A 16,220-nucleotide genomic window follows, 5' to 3' on the forward strand; every position below is an offset into this window, starting at 1 on the left:
ATCTGTGAGTGGTTCAGTATCTGATGGGGCTTCAACCAGGAACTGCACAAAATAAAAAAAAAATATTATATTCATCTTCATCTTACATATTCAAAGCTATCTTGCTGTACTTTCTATATACTGGCAGATAAACAAGCCATCTTTGTTCATTTCTTATATCCGCGAATTCATTTCACCGTCATTTCCCTAGTCTGGCGGAAATATGAATCTGTTCACAAGGATTTAAAGTAATAAAGATAAAAAGAATAACTTTTATTCATCAGATAACAATTAATTCCACTGACTATTTCTCCTTCTTGTTCCTGATTTCAACGTGGATATTCCTCCTCATAACAGGTACAATTGTACAACGCTAGGATTCTAGAGGATTCCGAGCTGCTAAGACTTTTTTTTTTTCCAGGTACTTGGGGTAGGTGGGATATAGTTTTACTGGTCACAGGAATTTCAGAATGTTGGGAAATACTAGCACTTGGGTCCACAGTACTAGTCTGAGTTGCATCTGTGCTTCTTTGAGCAGTCTCAGGAACTCCAGAACTCTGAGAGATACTTCTAGGAGGTAGGCGGGGTACAGTCTGCGTGGTCACAGGAACTTCAGAATGTTGGGAAATACTAGCACTTGGGTCCACTGTACTTGTCTGAGTTGCATCTGTGCTTCTTTGAGCAGTCTCAGGAACTCCAGAACTCTGAGAGATACTTCTAGGAGGTAAGTGGGGTACAGTTTGAGTGGTCACAGGAATTTCAGAATGTTGGGAAATACTAGCACTTGGGTCCACAGTGCTTGTCCGAGTTGCATCTGTGCTTCTTTGAGCAGTCTCAGGAACTCCAGAACTCTGAGAAATACTTCTAGAGGGATCCACAGGCCTGGTTTGAGTAATGGCTAGACCAAAAGAAGCAGCAGGTAATACTGCAATCATGGGAAGCTTGGAAGCAGTGCCATGTGGATCGACAGTTCTTGCTTGGGTCTTGCCTGGAATTATGAAAGTAACAGGTACTGTAGCTGGTCGACCTACAACGTGAGTGGTCTTGGGAACTCTTGAATGTTGAGAAGCACTCCTAAAGGGGTGCACAGAAGTGGTATGAGTTGTTTCTGCAAGTGAAGAACTAACAGGTAATGCTGTTGGCTGATTTATGCTGTGAAGGGTTACAGGAATTCTCGAGTGCTGAGGAATATTGACCAAGTGATCCACAGAGCTTGTCTGAGTCTTGTCTAAACCAGATGAAACACCAGGCACTGTTGTCTTAAGGCTTCCCTTCTTTGGTGCTGAGAAATTTTTCTCTGTAAGGGCCTTCCTTTCAAAAGACTGACTTGGAGGGTGACCACTGGAAATACCTGGTGGTGTTGTATTAGAGATTTCCTCGCCTACTGGGGGAAACTGTGTTTCTACACTAGCCTTTTTCTTAAACCCTGGATCTGAAAAGTGACCAGCCAAGGCATCTAGGAGTATGTCATTGATTTTAATCTTCACTCTGTTAAACACCTCTATGTTATTGATGTCTCGAAGGGTCTTTGCTACATGCATCCCAAATACATCATAGACATCTTTCGTAAACTGCTGAGAAAATTCTGTTAAGTCTGACTCTGAGTTTTCCTTCAAGACCTTCCGATGTCTTTTGGCTGTTCTCTCCTCTTGGGATGACTTTTCTTGTTGTGTGTTGTCTTTCCGTTTACTTGGCACACTTTTTGTGGTTCTTGCTGGGTCCTCTGAAGTCTTTTCCCATAAAGTATTCACCTCTTTACCCATAATCCCAGTCTTTTTTGTTTCAGACTGTTCTGAAGTAATTTTCTTCTGGGAAAAATCTTCCTCTGCCTTAACAACACTCTGAGTATCCTGTGATAAAATAGACAATAAAGTCATTATATCAATGTAAAAAAAAATATGATTAAAAAAATTCAAGATACATGTATAGTTTCCTTATCTACCATTAGGACTTTGCTAATACACTGATCAAAATTTCAGAAATAATGGAAAAAGTGTCATCAACTTCTTGAGAACATAATACTGTACTTTTAAATAAATAAGCATGAATCTTGGCATGTACTGCAGAGAGACAAATATACAAAAAAATTGCCAAGTTTGCAAGAACACACTTTGAATACTTCTAAAAATCCTTCTTGCAAATGACTTCAAACAGAAGCATTAACAGAAAAAATGAACAAATCAGGAACCAGACTGAGAATGTAACAAGGAGAGTAGAACCACCTGATCGCTTTTGTCTGTCCATGAGGTACATTCTTGTTTGACTGAAGCTATGTCTGCTAAATCTTCACCGGATGCCCCTAAGACGTTTGCCTCTTCATCTAACAGGTAAGGATCATTCAGCGGATCTTCTTCTTCAATCTTTATCTCTTGAAAGTGCCCTAACGCCAGTGGGTCCTGAGGAAAAGAAGAGCCAACACAAGAGATGAATTCAAGGCTTATTCATGGGAGACCTATTCTATACTATTAGCAAATCGAAAAATTAGGAATTCACTGCATGATGACTGTTGTACACTTGTAAAGGTATGAAGAATGTGACCAGCAGACTCAAAAGAGGCAAACACTGGGTGAACAAGTATTCATGGAAATCTTATAGAGAAGATAACACCCCAAGTTTTTTTGGTTTTATGGAATTGAATATCAGATCATCACTGCTTAAAAGCAATACAGAGTTGCTTTCCTTTTACTACATTAGTTAAATCTACCACAACCACCCAAACCATTTGCTCCTTTTAACTGTTGTCCTCTTTGATAACTTTAGAAAACGTTTGACAAACATATTATAAGATATTAGCTTTGCATACTTCTTGATAACATGGCAATATTGTCCTGTGGTACAATCCTATATTCTTGTTCATTTCACAGTTTTCTTTAATGGTACAATTCTGTTCTTTTCCTATTTTACCAAGGTTTTTTATTTTTCTGAAAAGAAAACCATTGCGACGGCTTTGTCTGTCTGTCCACACTTTTTTCTGTCCGCCCTCAGATCTTAAAAACTACTGAGATTAGAAGGCTGCAAATTGGTATGTTGATCATCCATCCTCCAATCATCAAACATACCAAAGTGCAGCCCTCTAGCCTCAGTAGTTTTTATTCTATTTAAGGCTAAAGTTAGCCATAATCGTGCTTCTGGCAACGATGTAGTACAGGCCACCACCTGCCCGTGCTCAAAGTTTCATGGGCCGCGGCTCATACAGCATTATACTGAGACCACCGAAAGATGGATCTATTTTCGTTGGCCTTTATCATACATTGTAGTGGCTGTACAGAAAACTCAATTGTGCCGAAGAAACTTTGCATCACTTTTTACTTGTTTTCTTTATGTTACAATCCTGCCAGTAAGGACTCAGTCACATGATCCCAAGTATAACACATATCTTAAAAAGGTCTAGATAAAAGAACTAGGTTATAAAAGTGACACAAGAAAAAAAAATCAGATATAAAACTGATTAATGAATAGTTATAAAACAGGCAGAAAAAAGTTGACATATGACTGCATCTCACAGTGAAACGACTTCCTTCACCAACAGTGATAGGAAGAAGAACCTCCCTACAGAATACCTGTAGAATAGCGTCATGACTTACATGTAGGTTCTTTATCTCACCAAGGGCCTCCTTTAAGAGGACTCGGTCATTGTCTGAGCTCATTATAGAAAGTCATAATGTAACAAATCAAGTCTGAATCGCGCCCTATACTAGAATATCTGAAATGACCAGTAGCATTACATTTTTGTTCATCTGCTAGCTTCTGATTCAGTTGTGTAGTGACTGACAGGTGATGGCTGATAATCAAGGGAAATAGTTTCAGTAGTTAAAGAGGCTGAGAGTATAAGTGACAAAACATTGATAAAGATATACACCAAATGGGGACAGCTATGAATTGCCAAATACATACAGTATCTTAGATGTTAACGCTGCAACCAACATTGTCACTTTCACATCATGGCTGGCTGGATCTACCCATATATGTTCTTTACTTACTGATAAAAATAAAAAGTAATCAAGGTAAAGAACTGAATGATGAGCTATCTTTTATGGAGCAATGAAAAACAGCCCAACTGAACAAGAACTGCATCTTTCCACTGACAATTTTAAGAATCTTTTATTTTTTCCTTACCGTCTCTTCTGTCCAATCTTCCTCTTCTAGCTTCAGTTTCTTCCTGTCCTTTTCCTCCTCCACTTCCTCTCGCTGCAACTTCTTTTTCTTTCTGGAAGAACCTTTTGTTTTACTCGTGCTGGGCTGAGGGGCACTATCTGTGTAAGGAGAGAAACACACAGGTTTTTGGTATCAAACAACGTTACAATCTTCTGTTCTTTCGACTTTCTATTGGATTTCAGCCTAGCAAATTTCTTGAAAACATAGCTGAAGTGGGAACAATACTCCTTTACCTGTATTATAGGTAACTCTGCATTATAAGGGAACTGACTAAAGCAGAAGTTCCTAGAGCAATACTGGAACAAGGGCTTCAGTCACCATCGATTATCGCAAGTGTGTATTTTTGGCATGAAAGTATCAAGTATAGAACAGTATCAGTGCATACTGTAGTATCAGCACAAGTCAAGTGATTACAGTACAGTAGAGTATCAGCACAAGTCAAATGATTACAGAATAGTATGGGATCAGTACACAATAAACAATTACAGTATGTACTGTATAGTATCAGTACAAGTCAGATGATTACAGAATACTATAGTTTCAATTCACAAGTGATTGCAGTATATTATAGCATCAATACTTCCTTTGATATCAAAATAATGTCAGTATTAATAACTTGCAGATAATGCCAAAATCACTGTCTGCCTTTCGCCACATTCGTCAGCCGAACCATAAGTTAGTGTCCTTCTTACTGTAAGATTTAACGGGTAATAAAAAGTTAAGTATACCTTAGTTTAACCAGACCACTGAGCTGATTAACAGCTCTCCTAGGGCTGGCCCGAAGGATTAGATTTATTTTCCATGGCTAAGAGCCAATTGGTTACCTAGAAACGGGACCTACAGCTTATTGTGGAATCCGAACCACATTATAGCGAGAAACGAATTTCTATCACCAGAAACAAATTCCTCTTATTCTTCATTGGACAGTCGGAGATTCGAACTCGCGGCCAGCAGAGTGCTAGCTGAGAACGGAGCCGACTCACCCAACGAGGAACTTAAGAGATATTAGACCAATTCCCAAATGCCTCTAGGACGTCATGGAATAAGACCCAAACCCACTTAATTTGGTTTGCAGTATTGAGGAAAATGTGTAAAGGTTATGGCAAAAATGAGATAACACTGGCATCTAAATTCCACGTAGTACAATGCTCATGAAGTATAGGGGGAAAAATAAATTAGCAAACAAACAAATATATAAAATATATGCGGGTATGTTCTACCCAGGACCCACTCATCTTTATTTCATTTCTTGCCTCTTCTGGAATAACATTTATAGAACAGAATAGAATACAATATTGAATTTGGGCCACAGGCCAAGCGCTGGAACCCATGAGGTCATGACAGTAACAAGGTTTGAAAGGTGTAACAGGAGGGGAAACCTCGCAATTGCACTATGGAACAATTGTTAGAGAGGGTGGAAAGTCAGATGGAAAAAAAAAAAGAATATGAATGGAGGTACAGTAAAAGGAGCGACACAGAGTCTGCAGCCAGGGGCGAAGGAACGCTGCAGAGACCCTAAGCAATGCCTTTAGTGGACACTAACCCCCTTAGGGGAATATCGTTTATATCTTTTTCTACGATGCAAGAATCATCTGTACATATTTCCCTTGTCATGTCTGATAACTTCACTGAAACCTTCACGCTACAAATTACCATTTTCTTCTTCACTATTAAGAAGTTTTTGTTATGAATTTTTAGACACGTTTCTGTGATCTCTCTTCTCGGGCCTTTGATGCTCCTGATACGATTATTTCTGGAACAATAAAAAGAGTGCGTGATATGAAATCATCATTTTCAGTTTAGCTTTCTTTATACCACGATGTAATATATCTCTCAGTATATATATATCTGTTGTGTACGTGTGTGCGTTTTGAATCGTACTCAACAATATAAGCAAAGGCTCTTCATGTTCCACAGATAATTCAACTCACCCTTTGGCAACTGAAGAGTTGGAACTGCGCTTTCCTTTAACATCCTCTTATTTCTGGGGCTTTCAATATTCAGCAGCCTTGATTTCATATCATCGATGTAATCTTGCAGCCTGAAGTGAACTGAGCACATCACTGCATACTTCGGATTGATCGGATCGGAGCGGCGACACGCATTCACCCACTTGTCACAGTGATGTTTATCTTTCGGAAACCTAAAATACTTGATGCCACTGTCTTTAGTTTTCCTTTTGGTGTTTGGACATCCATAGACAGAACAGTTATTAGGCATTTTAGATGAAATGGCGCAAGATAATACCACGTACTGCACTGTGTTACAACACCACGCATAGGCAGGTGACTGAGCTGAGCCCGTGCCGCCTCGCCATCTTGGGGCTCAGATGACTGGTTCTCTGGCGTGAGTCATCGATAATCTCTCGTTTGGCGGACCTGCACGAGTGAGTGGGTCCTGGTTCTGCTACCCAAGGTCTGTGCAATAACATCAGCCCGGGGTCGCCATACCAAGATGTTTCAGTCTCAAACACTAATCAAACTTTTCTAGTTGAGTTTTTTTCAGCCATGCCTTATAGTTCCTATTCTCTCTCTGTTTTTCTTTTAGCTCTGCCTTATCATTCCTACTTTCTCTTTCTCAATTTTTCAGCTCTGCCTTATAGTTCTTATCCCGCCCCCCCTCTATCTCTGTTTTTCAGCTCTGCCTTTATAGTTCTTATCCCCCCCTATCTCTCTCTCACCTTTTTCAGCTCTGCCTTATACTTCCTATTCTCTCTATCTCTCTCTCATGTACTTTTGTTATAGTTTTGGTGTGATAATGAACAATATACATTATCATTTGGACGTATGTAAGTTGACTGACAAACGCAGAGTCCTTCTCGTTACCATGACAAGCCCGATTTTGTCTCTCTTCGTATTTCATTCCAAAACTTAAGCTAAAAATAATAATAAAAAAAAGTCTATTAATATCATCAGTAATGACTGATCTCATGTTCTGAAAAAAACTAACGCGCAGTATATCTTTTCTGCAAGACCATTTTTTCACGGACAGCTCACACCTGGGGGAAGGAGCTTTTTTTGATGAAGAGGTCATAAGAGGTCACATGAAGGAGAGACCTCTTATACTGAAGAGGGGTCACCGACGAGGGGAAGGAACTTTATATATATATATATATATATATATATATATATATATATATATATATATATATATATATATATATATATATATATATATATATATATATATAGTTTTTGAAAGGTACTCATGAAAACAAGCAAAGGTACTACTTCCGCGTTCCGGAGGGGAGATTGACTGACTCACCTTCGGGCAACTGAAGCGCTGGAACGGCGTCTTCTTTCAAAATCCTCCGATTCCTTGGAATCTCAATGTTGAGCAACCGCGATTTCAAATCGTAAGCGTAATCTTGTGAGCTGAAGTGCGCCGAACACACAACTGCACGCAGCGGATTGATTGGGTCTAAGGACCTGCAAGCACTTACCCACTCGTCACGGCGACGTTCGTCCCTGGGAAACCTAAAATACTTGACGCCGCTGCTTTTCGTCCCCCTTCTGGTGTTGGGGCATCCGTAGACGGAGCAGTTATCGGGCCTTTTAGCTGGAATTCCAGTCCAAGTGCCTCGAGACGGCGCCACGCGCGAGGACGAGGGACATTTCTTAGGGAACCGCGACGGAACGGCCCCCTCGCGAAGCCTCGGCCATTTCAGCCTCGCCCTCAGAGTCCTCCCGGTTCTTCCGTCGAAATACGACGTTTCCCAAACGATGTCCTCGGGTGCAAAGTGCAGGTGGCAAACCTGGTAACAGATCGGCAAAATTTCAGCCGGTGGCCTGTGGAAACTGTTCCAGTATTACAAGAACCGTAAGCATAGATGAAAAAGTCGACGCATTCTGATGAAATTCCATCGAACTTCACCAACGTCTTGACCACTCAGAGATGCGATACTCACTCTGCTGCACTTCGTCGGAGTGTAATCATCCCTCTTGATGGCGAGCAGCCATTTTGCGGAGAGCTGAGCGTCCCTGGGAAAGGAGAACACGTGCACTTTTGGGCCTGTCTTGTAATTCCCCTTGCAATTGGGAACGCCGCAGCAATACGGCATTTCCGATGACACGCAAAACTGATCTTCCGGTGCGCTTGAAAACTGAATTCGCGATTAGATAACGAAAATCCAGTTCAAAATACACAGCGTTGTAGGAAGAAGGTCCGTTCGATGGATAGTGACGTAAACCATGGTAGTGTCAGGTGGTTCCGGTTGCTCGGGTAGTGGGGTGCCCCGGTAGTAGCAGCAGCACTGACTACGCTGCCAGACGAAAGAAATGTCAACAAAAAGCCACTAAAATAGCGCATTTGCTGCTTGACAGTTATGGTAATAAGTTAATTTACAAATATCTCACTCGGATCTCCGTTTATTGGGTACATTAAATTTCTCGCACAAATTTATCGAGTTTTTCTTACATTCCTCACATTTTTTCTCATCCACACTGATTTGTTGTGTACACCAAATAATACAAACTCGAAATAGGTTATGAGGTCATGGCAAACAGCAAATACTCTATTTTAGTGACTTTTTGTGTACATTTCTTTCGTCTGGCAACGTAGTCAGTGCCACTGCATTAGCAAGACCATCGAGAACGTCAAATCAACTACCAGGCCTCACTCACTCTCTCTCTCTTCATGGTCAAGAAAAGGACCCTACTTCCCTTCCCTCCCCCCGAAGGGCACCTACAATCCTGCCTTCTTCATTCTGGCCCACCGACCGACACTTCTGCGACGCCAGCCCAAAAGGCCCTTCGTTACCAGCTTTGTCAATCACGGGAAATGTTCGTAAACATGGTGAATGATTTCCTTGGCCTGCGAGTTTCAGTAGCCGATTCTCGGCTGGACAGGAGTCCCAGGACTTCTGAAAGATGCAGGGGTTGCAACCGCACCCCATAAGCTGCACTGAAAGGTAGGGGATGACGAGACTTCCACCGTGAAAAGTACCAAGAGAATCCAATCTTGTTTCATCGGCTGAAGTCCTGAGACTAATTAAAAATGACGCTAAACATTTATACGTCATTATTGCTCAATAATTAGGCATAATTAGCAGTGCCTACAATCCAAATTTCGGTGAAGATAAAAAAAATTAAATACCGAGCCATTGCATTGCCTCCGCTTATCTCTGCCGCTTCATACATACAAAATATGATTAAAAAATGTTCCATAATTTGGGTCAATTAGGTCGAGTACGGCTGTGTAATCGACAGGCAATAATTAGGTTGAGCAAAGCGAATATGAACGGAGGTAGAGTAAAATGAATGAAAGGGGTCACAGCAAACAGGGGCCATGGAAGGGACGCTGCCAAGAACCTTGAGTAGTGCCTACAGTGCACCGCACGAGGCTGCGTTTGCTTAGTTCGAACAAATCACGCGAATACGCTCGCTAATGAGTGATCTCATAGGTCCCAGCGCTTGGCCTTTGACCTAAATTCTATATTCAGTCGATCACCTAATGAGTGATAATTAGGGTGTTGTTAAATGACGTAGAAAGATCGGATACCGGATGGCTCTCCGCCTCACACAGGGAATATCCAGGCTATAATGAACGAGTAATTCACAATGGATGATGAGGAGGTGCTCCATGTCTCAAGAACCTTGCAGCGTAGGAGAACAAGAAATGGTTTGTATGTGTACATGTGCGTTTTTATATATGAATGTATATATATAAATATTTTATATATATATATGTATACATTATATTGCACACACACACACACACACACATATACATATATATATATATATATATATATATATATATATATATATATATATATATATATATATATATATATATATATACATATAATTATGGTTTTACATCATATCACCAAAGTATATAATACATTAGATTCAACAACGAAACGAAAATTACGTAAAGTAACGAAAAATTGACAATGAACCGTGAAAAACTTATACAAAGGCCCCATAGGGAGATTTTCTTGGAACATGGGCCCAACCGTCGCCCCCACCCCCTTTCCTCCTTTGCAATAGATTGCCCTCCAAAGGAATCTTCGAAGTCCATATGCAAATGAGTCTGCCCCCAAACGTTCTCTGTCAATAGACTTCGCTTTCATCATACCCTACCCACGACATCTTCCTGTTATGACCTAAAAAATTCCCTGAAAAAAAAAAAAAAAACACTGACATAGCGGCCCCCACCCCCCAAAAATATATATATATATATTAAAGGAATATTCACTAGAATGAATGGTTCATCTCTTCTCAGTAGATCTGTTTCTGCAAATAATTAAAAGGTGATTATTTGGGATTCCGTTTACTCTGAATAATATGCTTGCATCAATTAGGTCTTAGAAATAAAAAAGTTCTCTATAACCTGTCTAAATTTCGTAAGGCATACTTACAACATTCTTTTTTAGTTTCCTGAAAAGAAAACTATTGTGCCGACTTTGTCTGTCCGTCCGCCCTCAGATATTAAAAACTACAGAGGCTAGAGGGCTGCAAATTGGCATGTTTATAATCCACCCTCCACTCATCGAACATACCAAATTGCAGCCCTCTAGCCTCAGCAGTTTTTTAAAATTTTATTTAAGGTTAAAGTTAGCCATAATCGTGCACGTGGCAACGATATAGGCCATGCCACCACCGGGCCGTGGTTAAAGTTTCATAGGCTGCGGCTCATACAGCATTATACCGAGACCAACGAAAGACAGATCTATTTTCTGTGGCCTTGATTATACGATGTACAGAAGAAATCGGCACATTTTTTTTACTTTTTTTTTTTTTTACCACTTTCTCTTTCTCTGTCACGTAACACTTTCACGACCGCGAATGATTCGACGCTTCTGAATTTCCTTCCCTCCCCTTGGGAGAGGCCACGGAGTTTCACCTATGAGATCTGGGCAAATGTTTACAAGATGTCACGGCGATGGACCGTCTCCTTGTAAGAGGGTAGTGTGCTGTCAGGGTACATCACGCGGTTTACTGTGGGCATTGCTCGAAGTTCTTTGCAGCGTCCCTTCGGGCCCCTAGCTGCAACCCCTTTCATTCCTTTTATTGCGTCTCCGTTCATATTCTCTTTCTTCTGTCTTACTTTCCTCAAACCTCTTCCTGACGATTGTTTCATATTGCAACTGCTTTGAGGTTTCCCTCCTGATACGCCTTTAAAACCTTTTTACTCCCAATAATAATAATAATAAATAATAATAATAATAATAATAATAATAATAATACAATATCTCTACCAAACTCAAAACCATACTGTAGATTTCTTCATAAATTTGTCTGGTAATAATAATAATAATAATAATAATAATAATAATAATAATAATAATAATAATAATAATAATCTCTGGCAAACACAGAAGCATACTGTAGACTTCTTCATAAATTTGGCCATTGATACATTTGGAAAGGAACCCCTCTTGTGTGTGCCGGGGGAGGGGGGGGGTTAGAGAATGCCCATGGTATTCTCTACAGAGGGGACCAAACAACCCCCTTTTTTTTAACCCCTTCCCCTAAGATCCTCCCCATACCCCCCACCCCAGCAGCGGAGGCCCAAAGTGCAGCCAATAAAGGAAACGTTCATGCAATACCCAAAGAATACCTTTTTTACCAGGTAGTTTTAATGTTGGGAGAGCTCCATCCACCAACTGTCTCATACCAAAAGGGACTGGAAGGTTCAGCAATTCATATTTCAGCATTCTTCTGAAAGCACTCGTCTCAAAATGCAGGCTGCACACTCGAGCCTCCTTAGTATTTATTGGGTCGCCTCTCTTGCACAGGTAAACCCATTTCTTCTTATCTTCCTCATCGTGGGGAAACCTAAAGAATCTGGTGTTGTTATCTTTACTCCTGACGGAAGAACACCCAAAAACAGCACAATTATGCGGCATCGTATCGGAAGCTCGTCACCGAGATGTTCCCCATTGATGGTTCTTTCAGTGACTGATTCGCCAAGTGTTTGTAACTTTGGCTTGCGTGTGGGACTGTCTCCCGCCTGACGTCATGCGCACAACGGGACGTTTTCACGGGCGGTTCGAGTGTTTGCCCGAGACTCATTCCGGCGCGAGCGCGCGCGCGCCCGCCCGCAAGCGAGATCTCCCTTCCTTCAGTATATCCAAAAGCGCGGCCTTAAAAGAATCGATTTTGTTAAAGCCGCATCTCTCTCTCTCTCTCTTTCTCTCTCTCTGCCAGGTAACTAAACAGCGTGAAACTGAATTTGTCGTCAATGATCACCTGCCTTGATTCCTTACTTGCCAGATATATGTATGCATACACACATATACACATATATATAATTAGGTGGACAATCTTCGATGAACTCCTCTGCACCCAAACCACCATACTTTTTAGCAAAAGCCTCCCTTTTCTTCAAGTCGGCCGGATTTAACGATGGCTTCTTTGGCGCCACAATTTTCTTGAAACCCAGCCTCTTGGAAAGGTAATCGTGGATCGTCCTAACAGACGCCTCCCCGAGGAGCTGGGGGGTTGCTTTTCCTTAAATTTCCTGGCAGAATGCGAACGAAGGGTGAACTTCTGCCTCCCTTTAAAGGACATTAAGGGTCCTTTTACTCACTTTTAATGGCCTGCCAGTGTCTTTTTAGTGCTCCGGTACACGTCTGCTGCCTTCTGCCTGGTACCTAGCAACAATACGCTGGTCCACATCAGTCTGTCTTACAATATCCTTAGTTTGTAAACCTAATTTGTGACACTCAATCACTTTCACACGATCTTCAAAGGAAGTATAACCTCCGGGCATTATGCAGAGACTGCTATTGGCATCTTTACCGGAAAATATACACGTGAAACCCGTAAAATTAGGCGGCACTTCAAGAGAATTACATTCCCCCCCAAAAGACCGTTTAAAAGGCACTGAGAGAATTGTCCCGTACACCCACAATCTAAAGCAGAGTTAAAGAGCTGACAATCAGGCATATTATCGACTCGCGATTTTTCGCCAGGGAAATATGAGGAATGTCCGGTTTCCGCGTACATTGTATGAGGTCCTGTTATTTATTTTATTAATGCACAGAACAACTGTGTAAGTGATGAATTTCATGACTATATATATATCTACCAACAATTTCATCTACTATTGAATCTATTCTTCTGCCGAAATTCTTCTTCTTCAAGATCTGCACTGGCTGACCGTTTACAATCCGCATTTTCTCTCTCCTTAAATTAGGAACTCTAACACAAGAGAGTGCTCATTCTACAATGACGTTATTAATGATGGTCATTCTACAATGGTGTTATTAATCATGTTCATTCTACAATGGCATCATTGCTAACGCTCATTCCAGATTGACGTTACTAATAATGACCGTTCTACAATAACGTGATGAACAATGCTAATTCTACAATGGCATTATTAATAATGCTTATTCTACAATGACATTAATAATACTCATTCTACAATGACATTATTAATAATGCTCATTCTACAACGACATTATTAATAATGCTCATTCTACAACGGCGTTATTAATAATGCTCATTCCACAATGACGTTATTAATAAAGCTCATTCTACAATGACATTATTAAAAATGCTCATTCTACAATAACGTTACTAATAATAGCTCATTCTACAATGGCGTTATTAATAAAGCTCATTCTACTATGACGTTATTAAAAATGCTCATTCTACAATGACCTTATTATCGTTTCCTTCAAGAATCTAACGAAAAAAAAATTATATTTTACACCTTTCATTCTTCTGGGACATATTTGTCCAATGATTTTAAAATATTAGATAAAAAAAATATACCTAATTATTTATCGAGTTAAGCAACAATATAACCTTCAGGAAGAATTTTATAAAAAAAATTGCAAAAAATATATCACCTTTTCGAAGAATTTTCTATAAAAGAAAAATAAAAAAAAAAACACCTGGAAGAATTTTATGAGATAAAATGTGAAAAAAATATCACCTTTTGGAAGAATTTTCGATCATTTTATATAAAAGAAAAAATGTGAAATATATAACTTTTTTGAAGAATTATACAAGACAAAACGCAAAAACATACAACCTTTTTGGAAGAACCTATGAAAAAAAAAAATTGGCAACAAATATATATAACCTTTTCGAAGAATTATACAAAAGAAAAAAATGCAAACAATATACATCCTTTTGGAAGAACTTACGAAAAAGAAAATTGGCAACAAATATACATAACATTTTCGAAGAATTATATAAAAAAATGCAAAAATACACAACCTTTTGGAAGAACTCAAGAAAAAGAAAACTGGATTCAAATATATATAACCTTTCCGAAGAATTATATAGAAGGAAAAAATGCGACAATATATACAACCTTTTCGAAGAATTATACAAAAGAAAAAAAAAAAAAGAAAAAATATACAACCTTTTGGAAGAACCCACGAAAAAGAAAACGGCCAACGAATATAAATAACCTTTTCGAAGAATGATATGAAAAACCAAAAAAAGGTCGACTCATCTGACCTTCGGACCAACCGCTTGCAACTGGTCCTGGCACCAGCGGCAGCGTATTTAATCTCATGAATGTTCTCCGCAGACATCACTCATGGCATAACTGCATAAGTTAAGGGCGCCTATTGATTAAAGACGTACTACTACAAAAAACGTTAACCTTAAGCAGTTCAGTAACCCCTTTGACAAGACTGCTGCTTCTTTTTTTTTTTTTGGGGAGGGCCTCCAGTGGACTCTCTCTCATCCGTACAATAACGGAGATTTGTGTAAATTGTCTTAATGACTGTCCCGGAACCGCGCAGTCTCTCTCTCTCTCTCTCTCTCTCTCTAATAACACTAGTGCTGTTATTCCTTTTAAAACCAACTCTAGAATGTATGAGGATTTTCTCTCTCTCTCTCTCTCTCTCTCTCTCTCTCTCTCTCTCTCTCCAAGTACGCTAGTGGTTTTATTCCTTTTAAATCCAACTCGAAAATATATGAGGATTCTCTCTCTCTCTTTCACATCCACAGTACAACAGGTACCGCTACTCGCTTTGTCCTTAATTTCAAGCTTAGGGGATAAAAGGGCTCCTTATAATCCACTAGACAATGTGAAGGACTGCCGCGCTCGTCCCTGTGTAAACAGAGAGAGAGAGAGAGAGAGAGAGAGAGAGAGAGAGAGAGAGAGAGAGAGAGAGAGAGAGAGAGAATCCTCATACATTTTAAAGTTGATTTGAAAAGGAATAATAGCACTAGTATAACTGGAGAGAGAGAGAGAGAGAGAGAGAGAGAGAGAGAGAGAGAGAGAATCCTCAAACATTTTAAAGTTGGTTTGAAAAGGAATAATAGCATTAGTATAACTGGAGAGAGAGAGAGAGAGAGAGAGAGAGAGAGAGAGAGAGAGAGAATCAGTCCCCAAATCCTCATACATTTTAGAGTTGGTTTTAAAAGGAATAACACCAACAGCACAATTAGAGAGAGAGAGAGAGAGAGAGAGAGAGAGACTCGGGGTTCCGGAACTGTATGAGGCAACCCAATGCATTTTTACGATGTAACCTTGCCAGGCCTTTGCCAAGAAACGTCCACCAAGTATTTCCCAGATTGAGGAGACAACGGCGCGTTCCTCTTTCCCAGTGACTTTCAATTTACTTTTCCCAGTTAAGTAATATCTGGCAGATGGTACGTGGGACGTTAGCTCCACCATAATCGTCTCTTAACTTGTAAGTTCTTTTGGTTTTATAAGGAATAACACCACTACACAAAATGACTTTCTTTCCGCTTACGAGATCTGGATGTCAAAACAGCTTTGCAGAAGCAGAGTTAGAATAGAAAAGAGTACAGAATTTAGGCCACAGGTCATCCAGACCTGGAAAGAGAAATTGACAGTAAAAAGGGATTTAAAGGTGTAACAGGAAGAAAACCTCAAAGCAGTTGCACTATGAAAAACTGTTAGGAGAAGGTTGAGGAAAGTAAGATGGAAGAAAGAGAACATGAAAGGAGGTACAGTATAAAAGGAATGAAAGGGGTTAACTCTCAGATATTCCTCAGCTTAACTGAGACGTCAATAAGCAAAAAGATATTCTATACTCGGCGTAAGAGTTCGGGGTGTGGATGCTATACGAAAACCGAAAACGTTTTTAGTAAATGGTGACGAACTCAGTCTAGTAAAATCACTGTTTAGAAAAACTTGAA

General features: G+C 39.9%; 1 protein-coding gene across 16 annotated transcripts in view; it reads right to left on the reverse strand.

Annotated features, from left to right (window-relative positions):
- Positions 1–239: 239 nt before the first annotated feature.
- The window catches only part of LOC136833254 (platelet binding protein GspB-like), a 214,499-nt gene continuing 198,518 nt past the window's right edge, over positions 240–16,220 (reverse strand). For all 16 annotated transcript variants that reach the window (XM_067095166.1, XM_067095165.1, XM_067095157.1 and 13 more), the window contains 3 exons: positions 4,096–4,232; positions 2,202–2,375; positions 240–1,829 (listed from right to left, as the gene is read on the reverse strand). In XM_067095166.1, the coding sequence (XP_066951267.1) occupies positions 309–1,829; positions 2,202–2,375; positions 4,096–4,232 (1,832 nt within the window). In that variant the 3' untranslated portion in view covers positions 240–308. The remainder of the gene's footprint in view (positions 1,830–2,201; positions 2,376–4,095; positions 4,233–16,220) is intronic.

The sequence above is a fragment of the Macrobrachium rosenbergii genome, chromosome 51 (genome assembly GCF_040412425.1).
Source record: "Macrobrachium rosenbergii isolate ZJJX-2024 chromosome 51, ASM4041242v1, whole genome shotgun sequence".
NCBI lineage: Eukaryota > Metazoa > Arthropoda > Malacostraca > Decapoda > Palaemonidae > Macrobrachium > Macrobrachium rosenbergii.